The 16,541-nt window shown below is 31.8% G+C and overlaps 1 protein-coding gene and 1 long non-coding RNA gene across 4 annotated transcripts in view; one reads left to right on the top strand and one right to left on the bottom strand.

Annotated features, from left to right (window-relative positions):
* Positions 1-16,541, top strand: part of PHIP (pleckstrin homology domain interacting protein) — a 138,391-nt gene that overhangs the window by 52,236 nt on the left and 69,614 nt on the right. Inside the window, exons 11-16 of the mRNA XM_049653914.1 lie at positions 1,245-1,315; positions 2,708-2,808; positions 2,898-2,938; positions 3,706-3,804; positions 4,590-4,743; positions 5,171-5,305. Coding sequence (XP_049509871.1) covers positions 1,245-1,315; positions 2,708-2,808; positions 2,898-2,938; positions 3,706-3,804; positions 4,590-4,743; positions 5,171-5,305 — 601 coding nt within the window. The remainder of the gene's footprint in view (positions 1-1,244; positions 1,316-2,707; positions 2,809-2,897; positions 2,939-3,705; positions 3,805-4,589; positions 4,744-5,170; positions 5,306-16,541) is intronic.
* The window catches only part of LOC125938649 (uncharacterized), a 53,600-nt gene that overhangs the window by 15,807 nt on the left and 21,252 nt on the right, over positions 1-16,541 (bottom strand). For all 3 annotated transcript variants that reach the window (XR_007462758.1, XR_007462760.1, XR_007462759.1), the window contains 3 exons: positions 16,020-16,326; positions 5,968-6,073; positions 2,685-2,815 (listed from right to left, as the gene is read on the bottom strand). This is a non-coding gene — a long non-coding RNA (uncharacterized LOC125938649). The remainder of the gene's footprint in view (positions 1-2,684; positions 2,816-5,967; positions 6,074-16,019; positions 16,327-16,541) is intronic.

Here is a 16,541-nt window from a genome sequence, read left to right as displayed (position 1 = left end):
GTGTATTTAGTTGTCTTTATAATTTCAGATTACTTAAATTATGGTTACTTAATTCTGCTCTGAATAATTGTTTAGGTTTTAAGAGTGTTTTAATAACTTTCTGTTCTCTAAACTATTCATGCTCAGTTATGTCAGGGCTTGTGACTATTAGGAAAAATTGTATAAATGTCACTTTAAAAATTTATTTAATTAAAATTTTTAACAAATACTTTTGTGTTCTGTATCACTTTGACAAAAATTCCTTTTTCTGAATGTGTAATTGATCATAAATATTTTGTCCTTTTTTCCCCTGATACGATTACAAAACTGAAACCACTCTATTTTCAATTGCTATGGATTATACAATTTATGCAGTGCACTTTGATTGAAAGCTCTAATTATTTCTTTGAATTTTCTCCCCTGATATCTTAAGGAAAAACTAGGTCAAAATGTATGTTAAGTAGGGCTCTAAATAAAATCCCTGTATTAGAGCATTACAAATATATTGTGTACTTATTGGACCTGGTATGGTATAAAATCTAGTTTTTCTTTCTTCAATACTGTTGATTGTAACAAACATGTAACGTCAGTAGTGTAAATATAAGACATTCTGTAATACAAAATTATACAGTTAATGTAAATATATTTAAAGGAAGATGATTTTTCTGTAGATGTCTATTTTGAATGAACATTATAGCTGACATAAGATTCAAACAGTCTTCAGATTTTCACTAGGATAAGTGTTTAAGATTCTTTTTGGAGTCTTAAAAGGCATATTTTGTCACATTGGAAGATAAACAGAGGGAAGTATTTAATTAACAGTGCCTAATATTGAAAAAGTTTAGTTAACTGATGGTATACTTATGCCACAGAGGCAGTACTTATTTTGCTGGTGTGTTCATGTTTTCAAATGACTTATTTTCTAATGTATTTGTGCATTGCTACGGTACTGTATGAAAAACTAAACCCTGTTAAATTTGATTAGAAGTAAGTATAACTAATAACTGCATGTCTGGTGTGACAGTGGCTTTGAGAATGTTTCATGTGTGGATTGTTGTATAATCTGGGGCTCCTATGAAATCTGTAGAGCTTCCATAAGATCTGCTGATCACGACACATAATGATTTCCAACTTGTTTAGGAAGGGAGCCATCTGTTGCTTCTTATTTAATTTTGTCTTTCTGTATTTAGTTTTTGAAACAGCTCATTTCTGGTGTTGCTCTTCCCTTTAGGGATATTTTTAATTGTTTATTTTTTACATTATAGTCCAAGACCTGCTAAATTTACAGAGCGCCCTCGGCCTGGAGTTCAAATGATCTGTTCTTCTTTTAGTGCTGGTAAGATTTTTCTCTCCCTAATTTTCCACTTAAAGTTGTACATTAGAAAGTTTCTAGTGGAACACATAAAATTTTGGAAAATATTTATTATCGTAATATAAATCATATTCACATACATAAACCAGGGGATGGTCATAAATTAATTTAGAAATATTTGAACTTTGCTAGAGTCTTTTTATGTATTCACGTGACTAAGAATTTTCCTTGAGACCATAATGCTCTGCTCTGGAGAATAAGAGTTTCAGAATCGACTCTGTTAAAGAATATATCTTTGAATAGTTATCTCATTGCGAGAAAGGTATTTTAAATACGTTTTATATTTTCATGACATTTGGGAGGTATCCTGTAGCTAAGTAAAATAAATTTGATTGCTATTTGTAAATATTAAATACTTCGCTCCAAATTCTTGTTCTTTGCTCTTTAAAAAGTAGCTATATAGCAATGCTGATAACTCCAATTATGTTCTGAGTTTGTGCAGTAGCATTTTGAATGGACATGTCTTTTTAAACAAACTATAATTTGAAGATTTGAAATGAATTGATGAGAAAATGAAATGAAATATTAATAGATTTAACACCTATTAAATGTTCCTAGTACCAGTTCCTTTTACATTTACTTCGAGTTTTACTTGTCTTTTCAATTCATAATTGTGAATAGCAGTAGTTCCTCAGATAAGTGATAGCATACTAATGACATAAATCTGTTTTTTCCATATTAATATCCAAACGTGTTTAATTTCTAACTTCTAGATTTCCACTTCTACTGCCATGAAGACCATTTTCCTTTTTGTAATAACACAATTACAGGCTTTATACATGATTTCAGAGTACTCTGTAAGGAGTTATATACAGCACTGTTTCAGGACTGTAGGAGAATATTGATTCAAAGTGGAGAGAGCAAATTGCTATATAAATAACTGTAATGTAAAGTAGAATGTATGTATTACAGACAAAGTCTTAATAAGAGTTCATAGGATAGCAGGCTCATTTGATTGCAGGGTGGCAAAGACAACCCATTGAAGAAATTGGGCCCTAAAAGTTTGATAGATTTTAACATAGGAAATGTGGCAAGAGAGGGACTTCAGTAGAGTTAAAGGGCATGTTTTTTAGGGAGAGTGACAAATTTTAACAAAGAATTATGTAATCACTTAATGAAATGATTTGTAGTGGAAATCTGTAAATATTGAAAATGCATCTTAGTTAAAGCTGTGTTAGTTAAATGTATTTTAAGTTCATTAAGTTCAGTTTTAGATGTAATTTTTATGCTTAGGATAAATATGCATAGTTTTAGAGTAAAATATTAATCATTATATATTATGGTAATATTGCTTGCATTTTATTTTCAGTGATTTTGAAACTGTTTTACTCACAAATGTTTGCTCCTACTCCTCAGGTGGCATGTTTCTGGCCACAGGAAGCACGGATCATATTATTCGGGTTTATTTTTTTGGATCAGGTCAGCCAGAGAAAATATCAGAATTGGAGTTCCATACTGTAAGTACTGATAAAAAGAATAAGATAGGTACAATTTAAATGAGTTTAACAGTTTATATTCAGGATTTTTTTTATCTCTTTATATGTAGGACAAAGTTGACAGTATCCAGTTTTCCAACACTAGTAACAGGTAAAATAATTATTTTTGTTTGTAAATTTAATTCCAATTTTAAAGTTATCAAATACATTTCTTACAGTCAGATTTTAATTAGAACTGTATACAACTTAGCTACTAAAATAAGGATCTTGAGCAGTTACACTGAAGAGTGACTATAGCCTTCACATGCATGTGAGAACAGGTCTTATGTTTTATTTCTATAAATGTTAGTTTATTTGGGCACTTTTAACAATAGGGACTTTTATCCACCCTATATATTTTCTATACATATCAAAGCATAGGGAAACTTAGTAGAGTTTGGAAATGTATCATTAATGTAATATTTGAGACAGAACTATTTACTGAAGATAAATGATGTTTTGTAAATTTTTCCAGGTTCTTATTTGAAAACGAAAGAAAGCTATTCCTAAGTACCTTTTACCTTGAGTAAAAGAAGTCAAGTTCTTTAACATTGAGAGGAAAATCAGTATTTTTCCATTGGAAAATACTCATTTTATTTGTAAGGTAGTAGATGGTGGCCTTGAATCCCTTTTGAATGTCCTTTTGCGACCTAGCCATACACATTAGAATATGTATATAAAGTTTTAAAAGCCCGTTAAGTTGCAGAAGTTGTTAATTTAGTAGAGAATATCTGACAGAGACTAATCTGTATTATATTAGAATGCTGTGTAAATAAAGATGAGTCTGTCTTTTAGTATTTTGAAAAACAGCTCTGGAAAAATTCATTTAGTAAAGTACATGTGTTTTTTTTTGGGGGGGGTGGGTTTCCTTTAATTCAGATTTGTGAGTGGGAGCCGTGATGGGACAGCACGTATTTGGCAATTTAAACGAAGAGAATGGAAGAGCATTTTGTTGGATATGGCTACTCGTCCGGCAGGGTAAGAGATCGAATTTGAAATATTACATAAATATAGATAGATCATTTAAAGTATGCTGTATTACAGGCTGGTGTGACTCTCAGCCTATAGAAACATACGTCATAATCCATGTTAAAATGATTACTTTTCTGTAATAACTAGAGGTGTTACTGGAGATGGAAAGGGGATATTTCTAAAATTATTTATTGCCATATATATACACAAAGATCTGCATTAATGACTTTTTCAGTTTGATTTATTAAGATGATGATAGTACTACAGGAATACTCCTAGTTTTCTTTAAAAAGTAGAACATATCCTAGTGTTAATCTGTCACAGAGAGATGATGTAGTGTATCTAGTGGTTTTCTCCAGCCAAGAGAAATTATATTACACTTTGTAACTATTATTTTGGTTTTAATATTTAATAAATAATTCTGTATTTTATGTAGTGGTCTCAGGTGGATGGGAGAGCAAAGCAATTAGGGCATGACAGCAGCAGAAGATGGAGAGTGAGCTGGATGGCATAGAATTCTTGGATCCAGATTGAGTTAAAGCATTAATAACATGTTCAAGGTCATCTATTACTAAGGGCTTAGGCTGAAATCCTGGGTGTTTGCTGACTCAGTGCAGTGTTTTTGCCCTCATTCTTTGTTGATGCAGATTATTCTTAATTGCTGTTAAGTGATAGTTATTCATGTAATGAACTTAAATATAGATTATAAGAAAACACATTTAGGTTTTTGTCATAATAGTATTTTAATAAATAATATTGGTGTAAACAAATACTGCCTCCATCACTTTCAGCCAAAACCTTCAAGGGATAGAAGATAAAATCACAAAAATGAAAGTAACTATGGTAGCCTGGGATCGACATGACAATACAGTTATAACTGCAGTTAATAACATGACTCTGAAAGTTTGGAATTCTTACACCGGTCAACTAATTCATGTCCTGATGGTGAGGAAAAAAAAACTCATTTTTATTTGGTATAATGAAGCTTATTATAGAATGGCATATTTTCATTGAGGACTAAAGTCTTTTATAAAGTTAGCCAAAAAATCTTGCTAGATGGATAACAGGTCTTTGTGGGAGATTAGAAATAATTTTAAAATGTAGTTAAGCAGGTTTGACTTGGAAATCGAAATTCTTGCTGTTCTTTAATATGTAGGGCTGCATCAATAGTATTCTCAGGTTTCACCAAATGATAGCAAAGCCCTGAATAGTGGTATTAGCTCAGCTTCATTATTATACATTGATAAGTTTGAAGATTTTTGCCACTTTAATAATTCTTAGAATTCAGATTCTAGACATGTTGCCATATTGATGTTTGATTGAATTTTCTTTTTTAAATTCATAATTCTGTGCAACTTCAAAAATATTTCAGGGTCATGAAGATGAGGTATTTGTCCTTGAGCCACACCCGTTCGATCCGAGAGTTCTCTTTTCTGCTGGTCATGATGGAAATGTGATAGTGTGGGATCTGGCAAGAGGAGTCAAAATTCGATCTTACTTCAATATGGTAATTATCAGTCTCTTCATTTTAAAGATTTGGGGACTTCATGCAGGTACTCTGCATATCACAAAGGAAATCCATTTAGGAGTTTATTTAGACTTTTTTTGCCTTTAAGTTTTAAAAAACAATTCTGTATTCTACACTTATATGTAGGTGTTAAATTTAAAAGAAAATTGTGCATATTAACAGTACGTGTATATTGGTGATAACTAATTTGGTTTCTAAAATAGTTTTAAGAGTGATACTTTGAGAAACTCACAAGTAGAAAGATACAAAATAATATAGATTAGAAAACAGTTTGGAAAACCATGTTAAGAAATTATAATTATATTGTGTTAGTGTACTTCAGCAGCCCTCTTGTGCACAGTTTTATTCCAGTGCACCCATTTTATTTGTTTTATAAAGTTTTATTTAGGTAATCGCTATACCCCACATGAGGCTTTGACTAATGACCCTGGTATCAAGAGTGTCATGCTCTTCCAACTGACTCATCCAGGCACTGCCCCAATGCTCCCATTTTAAAATTAGAGCCAGACTGAAGGCGTTCTTGTCTTTTATAATCGAATTGCAGTATGTTAGATACTTATTGTGTTTAAGCCCTTTCCCCTCCAAATTTTGCTTCTTATGTAAATTTTTAGTATAATTTGCTCAGTATATACGTAGCTTACTGTGCAGCGTTGTCCACTTGTCTCTAACCACTGTATGAAGTTTTCTTCAAATACTGCTGTTTATCGTCACTTTTTAAAACATCTACTTCCTAGGTATTAGGGATACCTTTCAACAAAAGGAAAAAGAAAAACATTTATTTCTACTATTTCAGCATCTTCAGATTTTTTTTAATCAATTATGGAAGCCTCTTGTAATGAGTCATGAAAAGGTACAATTAATAGTGTGTATAGTCAGTTATTTTGAAAAGAAGAAAACCTCAAAGTGTCATTTGTGAAATGCCATGTTTTGTGAAAAAATTTCATGAAGGTGATACTATACTTCATTGATAATCATAGTAAAGTTCTACATAGTAAGAAGTAATTAAAAAGTCAGAGGGAGGAATAAGAAGATAAAAGCATTATTAGTGAAGGAATTCAGTTACCTGCCTTTATAGATAATACCTTAGTGTACATAAGGTAAGAACTTAAGATTTGTCAAATTCTTATTTTTCTAAAAAGACTGCTAATTATTTGGAGTACAATTTTTAGTGACAGGTGGATTTCCTTAGTGATATGTGTATAGAGAGTTTTTTTTAAAGCAAATCCTTAAATATGCTGGTAAAGAATTCTTTCTTTTCTATCCTTGTGTTTCTGGTTTGCTCTTTTTTGAGGCATCTCTGTTTAAATAAAAATACTATTTTCTCAATTTGTCTTTATAGCTTCAAAAGAAAACAATTTGTGTCCTATACATATATTTTAGTGACTTTTTTTTTTTTAGTAATTTCATATTTTCAAAAGGCATTGGTGGGTTAATTGAGTGTTTGGGGGGAAAGTTTTATCTCATACTTGAATACTGCTTTCACCTTTAAGCTACAAAGGTGAATTTTTCCTGTTCAGGTAAGTTGATCACACTAATATTCCACCTTATGTTATAAAAATTGGAATACATTGAGACTTAAGTGATTTGCTCTTAGACCATTACAAATAAGTGATGTAGCCGGGAATTGAAGTCAGACATACTATATTGCATAGTCTTTGAAATTAACTAAGGGATTTAGTTAACATTATTGCCTTAAAAATTGTTTTAAGAGTTTTAGATAAGGATATTTTTCCTGTTCCAAGAATAAGAGAAAAGTCTCTAAAGGGCAGAAGAAACAACTTTATGTAATAAGTAGCCCATCTATGGATGGTATCCATAGAATACTCAAACTGAGAAAGACAAAACATAGACTAAAAAGGATTAAAAATATATCCTGCACTTAAAAAACTAGAAAATGAACTACATTTTATCTAATTAAAATAAAGATACTCCTTTTAATTTTTTGCATGATTTTTAATGATTTCCAAAATACTTCTGTGTATTACCTCATTTGGTTTTCATGAAAACTTTGTAATACAATCAACAGTAGATTTTATTATTACTGGTTTTATGAATGGAGAAACCGTACAGAGATGAATTGCTTTGCCCAGGTTTATCTAGGTCACACACCTGTTACAGGGGAACTTGGGGTTTTAAACCCGCATTTTTTGGTCCATTGTTACTGTGTTCTTAATGCTAACTCTAGTTAATGGTGGGCCATTGCACAGCTAACTTCCAAATCTACCTAGTTAGTGATATGTCACCTGGAGGAGATGTTTTTATAATGGTATTAACTCTGAGTAGATCATTTGAGATCTTAAAGTTTAGTTTGATGATTTTTTTCTGTCTCTTCATTTATAAGTTCTCTAAGTGCCCTCCTTGCTTTTTGCTCTTTGCTTTTTTGTTCATTTCGTTGTTTGTTTTATCTATGGACAGATGGAAGATAAAGCATCCAGCATTACTATTAAAATAAAAACAATTTGAGGGGAGAGTAGAAGCTTGTGTTCACTGTCCACTATCATGAAGGTAGCATTTTGGTTATAGTAGTTATAACTATTTAGCTCTGTGTAGCAAGTCAGTCATTTTTTCAGTTACTAAAATACCATAAAAGTTGAAGAAGTACAAACTCTAATATTAAATTGTACCAGTAATCATAAGTTCAACCTAGTAAATAATTTTTGAGTGCTCTGTAGAGGAACTATTTATAGCATGCCTTGGAAGACCTCTTTTAAGGATGAATAATTCTAGTGGAATACTCTCTGTTTAGACTAGAAATGGTAAAAGTTTAGAAGAAGTATCATTAGGGCTACGTAATATTTCATGTGAGTTTTAAAATCAAAGCTTTACAACATGAAGAAAAAAATCACCATTAAACAGATATACAGGCAGAAAATACGGCATGTAAACTGCCTTTAAAAGAAAAAAAAAATGTATATATAATTCTTTAAGATGCAGGTTTTTATCAATTATATTTTGAGAATACTTTAATACTGGTTTTTCTTTTTTATGATACTTTGATTTTCCACTTGAAATTCATAATACCTTTGTAAGAAGTTTTGAAATCATGTAACAAATAATTATTATGTGTTAATCAGCATTTTACTGTCCCTTTTTACGTATTACAAAAATTAAACTTTTTTTGAAATTTTAGACATAGTCAAAAATTCTGTGTCATCAAAAATGCCTTTCATGGGGGGAAAAGTTGAGTTTTGTAAATGCCTATGTTTGGCATGGAGTAAGTACATTTTAATAAAATTATATATACATTTAATAAATTTAAAGTATGAGGCATTGATGTATTAATATTGCACTGATACTTGTCATTCTGATAAATATTCTAATTACTCCCCCCCCCCCCCCCCCCGTATCAGGCCTTGACTTATACTTTTAAAAATATGACACTTTATTTTAGGACCACCTAAATTTGTAAACAAGGTTTGAGATTAAGAATTGAGATAGTTAGTTACTTATTTGCCCATAAAACCCCCTAATTTATTTCATTTCAAAATTTAATAAAAAGATTCTTAACCTGCTAGTGGTATTGTCTAGAAAAAGTGATGGAGTTACCTTGCTTATTTTTACTACTAGCTTTCCTCTTAATGGAAGATCTGAATGACAAAACAGTGAGGGGTGGGTGGGTGTTAGGTTTGCTTTTGTTACATACAAGAAGTATATGACAAGTGAAAAAGAGATAACAGAGCATGAAGTAGAATAGACCGTTCATGTTCCTTGTAACACGCCCCCCCCCCCCCCCGTTGTCTCATCTTTAAAAATAAAATAATCTTAAACACTGAATAGCATTTGTTGGAAAAGTATATGAGGAAGAAACCTGGAACCTTTCTTTGTTTATTATTATTATTATTATTATTATTATTGTATTTGAGAGAGCACACAAGTGGGGTACAGGGGCTGAGAGAGAGAGAGAGAGAGAGAGAGAGAGAGAGAGAGAATCCTAAGCAGGCTCCACACTTACACAGACCTCAATCCCACGACCCTGGAATCATGACCTGAGCCAAAATCAAGAGCCAGATGCTCAACTGACTTAGCCACCCAGGCACCCCTCCTTTTTTTTTTTTTTTTTTTTTTTTTTTTAAATGAACCAGAGAATGAAAGTAAAGAATATTGTAGAGATGATTATAAGACAACTTTATTTTCTTTAAAAATATATATAAATTTTAGCCCTTAAGCTTTACTTGTCTACATTCCTCTAAAAACTGTGTCAGTTATTCATGTTCTAGTTGAACAGACCTTATATACCTATATAATATACTTATATATATTCAGGATAAAAGTGTATTTGGGTATTTTGTTGAAGACAGATAGTATATATTAAGAATATTCCAAACTATTCAGGCGTTGTTTAGCAAGCCTAGTATAGATGTGTTTTAATGAGAGTTGTTCTAAACTCTAGTTTAAAGGCTCTGAAACTTAAATGTTAAAAGGCAGATAAATTGTTCCCAGAAATAACTTGAAAATGTGTGCAAACTCCTTGAACTGAATTTAAAGGATTTTGTACTATTCCCATTTCCTGAAAGAGGTAAGCAAGTTTGAGAGTTTAATGTAACCATAAATGGTCCTAAATAATAAAGTTTTTTTAGCCCTTTTCCCCTTAAATTAACACAGTATAACTACGTTTTAACTACAAGTTTAAATGAACAATAAATTAATTTGAAAGGGGACTTTCAAATTTCTTAGTTTGATTTGATTCTTAGAAAGTAAATCTATTTGAAGTGGGATTGTAGACCCCACATTAGTAGCGTTCCTCATGTTTCTGGTGCTTTTATCTTTTCTGTTCCCTTCCTTTTCTCCGTATTATTCCTAGCTGTGTCTATGACGTTCTCTTTTCATATCATTCTGTTTCTCTCATGTTACTCAAAGCTGTAGTTTGTTGCCTTTTGTCTGGTTTTGATTTTAATTGAAGAGTACAATGTCTCTTTCTAGACAGCAATTTACTGAATTTGAGTTTTGCTTTACTTTTGTTGTTTCATGAGTAAATTCCAAATAACAATTTTTATTTATTTAATTAAATTTTCCTTATTTTTATAATTAACCTTTCTTTTACTTGAGATTTAAAAAAAAATGTTCCAGTGTCCACTAATCCAGAACAATATATTTCTCCTTGCAACGTTCCAAACAAGCAGAGGCTGCCAATCCACCACTCAGAATTTTTGCACATGCATACTTCTGACAATATGTTCTCAGTGTGACCTCTAATTTAGTTTTAGACAGTTGTAGCTGCATATATCTAGGAAAGGGAGAAAGAGAAGCTCAAAATAGGTAATCTCGTATTGTGTTCTCTTGTGAATCAAGATTTCAAGATAAATCTTTCTCTCTTTTTCTCCTTCTCTCTTCTCCTTCCTTTTTTGCTTTCATCCTTCCATCTCTTTCATTACCTATCTATCATCATCTAACAAGATGCCATATATCTGCACTCTATGTTAAAAGGATTCTTTGATGCTTCCAGTCCTTGTTTCAGCCTCCCTGGGTAAGGAATTACCTTCAATCTTCTGAGTATAAACTTTATTGTCACTTTTTTTTCAGGTTTCTCCGGTTCTCTAGATTCTGTCTCTTTCTCATCTTTGGTATCAAAAACATATCTTAAAATTTGTTGCCATGAATGTGAGTTTGTCTCTCTAGCTTGTCATACTATATTATATTTAGTGAATTACTTTTATGTAATTCTTTGACATGGTCTATGAATTACTGTCACAAGGGTTTTGGAGATTTGATAGTTATACAGGGAAATATGTAAACATACACATGGAAGACACTTTGATTAGCAAACATTTGAGTATTTTGTGCATTAGCACAAAATATGAGAACCACAAAGAAGAATAAGACATTGTCCTTGTTTTTAGCCGGCAGTGGTAGCATGGCATGTGAGAAAAGAGAATTGTTGTATCTAAAGATGTGTAAGGATCACTTCAGGATGGATGTTCAGAAACAGTTTTTTTGAGGAAAAGAATTGGAATTATGGCTTGAAAAATAAAAATTGAGTCATTAAGAAAGATACTTAATTTTGTAAATAAAAGGAATATTATAAATAACCAAGTAAGATATGTTAAGATGTAATTTGGAATGGTTGTCTGGAATAGATTTTGAAAAGTGGATGACAAGCTGAAAAGTGTAAGTTGGGGTGGATTGTTGATGGCCTCGTATTACCTTGTAAGCATAAAAAGAATAGTTAACATGGTGGGATTTTCATAAATTATACTTCAGAAACAAGGGAAGAGGTTTGATTGCCAGTAGTAGTATTTCAGGTGTGAAGTTGAATAGGTTGGGGGATAACTACTTTTGTCATTGAAATCATAATGAAAATTTATAAGGGTTAAGGTAGTAGAAAATTAGTGAAAGAAAAATGTGTATAAGACTTGGAGTTTTGTGACTAATAGAAGGATTAGGGCTGGAGAGTGCTGGAAAATTTAATAAATATGTTGGGAGTGTACCGCAGGTTGTATTGAAAAAATGATATTAATGGAAATATGAGTTATGTGAAGAAAAACTGATTTCTTTTAGCTCATCTTTATGTTTATTATGATGTAGTGTTGGAGATCTATGTGGAAATGGCCAGCCAACAATTGAATATAGAATACTTAGAAGGGCTAGGAGTGGAAAGAGATGTTGAAATCTTCCATGTAGAACGCTGTTTACCTCATGGAGATAGAACAGTGTAGAGGGCTTACAGCTAAACTTTTAAAATATAGTCCTATTTAGAAAATGGAGAAGAGATCATAATCTTTAAAGAGTGTGTTAGAAAGATACCATGCTAATATTATGTCAGAGGCCTAAGGAGGAGAACAGATTACAAGGAAGACTGATGAATAATATTACAGCCCTCAGTGAAATCAGAATATGGGTAAGCAGAATGCTGTTAAATTTGAAGATTAGTTATTTATTTTGATAAGAAATGTTCCTTTGATGAAAATTAGAGCTCATTCTTCAAAATCACTTTTATGTATCTACTGGTTCTATCAAGATAGTTACAGCAGTTTCCTTTTTTATATAAATTTATTATCTTAGCACTCCGTAAACAGTTACCTTTAATTCATATTTAATAATGTTTATACATTAAAGAATTTTCAATATTAAAGGAAACATTCATTTGCTAATGGTCTTTAAAGTAATGTGATGACACCTAGCCTATTACAGTGTGGGTAATTTCCCTGAAGATCTGTTTTTTGTTTGCACTGTAACTATCATAATGATTAAAGTGGCCAAAGCATATTTTAGGCATATGTATGACAGTGTCTGTCTTCAGTATTTAGTATACTTTCTTAATTAAGTTTATTTCTCCCCTGGTAGATAAACTTTAAAAGTTCTTTATACATAAGGACTTTCTAAGGATAATTCTTAGCATAAGTTCTGTTTCTCAGCTATTTTATTCCTGGGATGAGTCTGTATCACAGCATCGTTAGGATGTTTAAAGATTCATAATTTTAAATTATGGAGTATTTCTAGGTAAGATGCTCCCTTCTAGACAGTGGAATAGTTTTAAAAATGAATGAGGCAAAAAACAAAACAAAAAACCTGACCCTGGTCATAAACCTGGAATAATTCCTTAACAGGACGATTCTGCTTAAGATAGCCCATATTTAAAAAAAAATTTTTTTTAATGTTTATTTTTGAGAGAGACAGAGACCGCACAGTCAAAAATAAATAATGTTTATTTTTGAGAGAGACAGAGGCAGTCACAGAGACAGTGAGTGGGTTAGGGGCAGAGGGAGAGGGAGACACAGAATCCGAAGCAGGCTCGACTGTGAGCTGTCAGCACAGAGCCCGACGCAGGGCTCGAAATCAGGAGCTGTGAGATCATGACCTGAGCCAAAGTTGGACACTCAACCGACTGAGCCACCCAGGCACCCCAAGATAGCCCATATTTTTAACATTCTTGAATTATGTTGAGTTTCTCCACGACTGCATACTTCTCATATTCACCTGTGTGTATATTCTTCATGATTGATGTAATTTAGACTCTGTAATTTTAGTCTGCATTGTAGTGCTTTTACTATATACCTCATTTCCAGATTTGTCTAATTTTTCCAAAAAGTCTTCCTGAATATCAGATGTTAGAATTTTAGAACTGGGTAGGACTCTGGCGATCATTTAAATTATCTCTATCGCAGAGAGATTAAGTGATTTGCCAATAACCAGAGAAGTCTCTTAGGTCTTAGGCCTCATTTCTCTGTCTCCTTTAATTATTCATCATTCTATTTCACAAAAATTACATTGGTAGTTGTGGATAGTATTCTGCCTTAAAAAAGATACTAGTATTCTTCATTAAATATGACAGTTCTGTCATCATCATGGCTTTTTGCTCATAAGTTTTTGTATTATTTTAAATTCAGTGTAAACTTCTAAATAGTACTCCTCATTTCTTGGAAATATTTTGAGAATTCTTTGGTCAGTAATGAGAATTTCTCTAACAAAGGAATTATTATTATTTTAACTCATCTAATCCTTTTATCTCTTGCTTTAAAAATAAAACAGAATGACTTCTGTATCATAATTGCATAATACATTTTTTATTTTAACTCCTGTTCTTTTGAAATTTTTGCACTTACTGGTAAATACCATCTCTTGGATTTTCTCAGCTCTCCTTATTGTGATTTAATGTGTATGAGTTTTATTATGTGGTCTGTATTTACATATGTTCCAAATGTTTCTTAAGCATGCTTGATTTTATTAGGAGTAGTTCATCCAAAATTTACTTGGAAAATTCTGCTCTTATTATTCCTTTCCATTTTTAATTTTCTACAACATACATCAAATACTAGCATAAGTTACATGCTGTATTAAATTTTATGTTGACTTATTCTTGGTCAGTACATTTAGTTTTATGATAGGCCCATATAACTTTAATATGGATAGAGAAGATATTTTCATCCTTTTGGTTTTTGAATAGAAGCTTCATTGTTTTCTAGTTGCGCATGAATATTCAAATAGTACCTTCATTATTTTTTTTTTTCCCTTTGGGAATTCTTAGAAATACTTTCAGCCTGATTTAAGAAGGTGAAATCATTTTTCAGAGAGAAATACGTAACTTTCTTTTTTGGTTGGCTTACTTAATCATAGCATAAAAACAGTTACAGTGTAGTTATATAGGAAAAGTAAAATAATTTTTCTACTTTGTATCAGCTGGAGAGCCTAGTCTGCATTTTGTAGTTGTGTGATGATTATATTCTGAGGAGCAGTTACTAAAGATAAATTTGGCATTTTAATAAGGTTATGGACACCTTTTCTGATTCATGAGTAGATTCTTTCAATGCCTTCTTTAATGAATAATGGTTAAGCCAGATAATGTGCTTTTACTTTTTTCTGATGTTCTGGAAATATACTTTTATTTTGTCCGTATGAAAGTCATAACAGATGCCTTAAACCAAGAAAATTGGTACTGTCCTGACATATTCAAACATCATGTGTTATATAGGAAAGACAGTGACCCTCAGTAGGACTGATTTTTTTCTTTGCTTCTTTAGAATTTTATAAGTTCCACATCTCCCCATTATTCTTTTAGAGATCTAACTATAAATGTGGCAACATTGGTAGATTAAATGGAAATAGGGTTGATTAATCGTCATACAGCCCACTCCACAAAAAAAAAAAAAAAAAGAAAGAAAGAAAAGGAAAGAAAATGTGTAGAGTGGGGTTGCCTAAACATGTAAAGGATACCATGCTTATGAACATCTATTAAATATCCTTTGTCATTGCTGATCAGACTTGTTTCAGATCTCTTCCTCTGTTCTACTGTGTACTTAGAATTGTAAACTTAGACTTAAAATAATAGTATTACATTTTGGGGAGCATTTATTATAATAGAGTAGATTTATAAAGTAGTTGCTTTTTTGTTTTCACTTTCATTTTTTGTGAAATTTGGAATGACTGAGATAAAACATGTAACGATTGCCAAGGCAATTTGAATTGTCTTGAATTTTTTATATGAAATTCTGTCTAGAGGTAAACTTTTTCAAGTGGTTACTTGCTTATAATAGTTTGTGTAACTTTTTATTTGGTCAGAAAACATTGAAAAAGAAAGACCTGAACCCTGACACTTCTTTTTTTGTAGTCTTTCATTTTTGGCATATACTAAGATGTGTGTATCTCCTAATGCTTGTATGCTACTTAGGAGAAATCATTCTATTCTTTCTCTTTTTGAATAGTTTTAAGCAAGACTTGGAATCAGTTCCCTTTCTCTACTGTCTTATCCTCCAACCTTCTTCATAACCATTTTCTTCCTTGTATGGTAAATCTTTAAGTGTATTAGTCATTAGGTTAGTTTACCAATTTTCATATGATTAATTTTAAGAAAATTCTTATTTCTTTCACATTATTACCACTATCCAAAACATTAATAAACACCAGTGGTCTCTTTCCTTCTTTTCAAAAAGCTGAAGAAAAACTAGTTTTCTTTTTGAGTCAGTCCCATTTGTGATATTATGTTAACTTCTTAGGCAGAGCCCTTTCTTTTAGAGTGATAGTTTCTCTTTTGACCACAATGCAAACTTTCCTTGAGAAATTAACTTTTCTTCTGAATTTTAACTTCACTTCCATTTTTGGTGAACTACACATCCATCCCTATGCCATATTTTTAACACTAAAAAAAGAAAATTACCATTTCTCTCTTCTCTAAGCATTTCCTGGAATATTGGGATAGTACTAGTACATTTCAGTTGTTCTAGATCAGTGGATACCGGAACAGAGAGGAGGTATTTCTTACCTGATAATGTGTGTGTGTTCCGATTCTGCTAATCCAGAAATCCAATCGCATTTGTTGAAAATCATCCTTAGTTGTTATTTGTTAGGGAGTCGACTCCCTATTTTAGTTGTTTTCTGAAATTCAGTCCCTAGATGTGCTTTAGATAGGGTAGAACTTTTACCTCTTTCAGAACACTGCTAAAGAAGTTTTCAACTGGAACATAGTCTGAAGAAGCACTGAGAGCAAAAAAAATTCAGAGTGGTGATTGGCCACCTCTGTTTGATTGACAGGTTGCAGGGAGAAACCCATTCGTTCTGGATTAATGGAACTGGAAAACAGAAAACAATTATCAGGTAAAAAAAACCTTTTCTTTAACCTTTGAAATTCACCATTTAAAAGATGAGTCAGACCATCAAGGGAATTTATTACCAAAAGGAAAAAATTTAGTGTCTTGTGAACAATAATCTCTGGCTACTACTTCCAAAGAGTTAAGAAAAAATCGCTACAGTTACTACACATTGTCAGCCTTTGCTGAAAGGGCTT

Source organism: Panthera uncia (assembly GCF_023721935.1).
Source record: "Panthera uncia isolate 11264 chromosome B2 unlocalized genomic scaffold, Puncia_PCG_1.0 HiC_scaffold_24, whole genome shotgun sequence".
NCBI lineage: Eukaryota > Metazoa > Chordata > Mammalia > Carnivora > Felidae > Panthera > Panthera uncia.
Note: the sequence above shows the minus strand (reverse complement) of the source record. Positions and strands in the feature narration are given on the sequence as shown.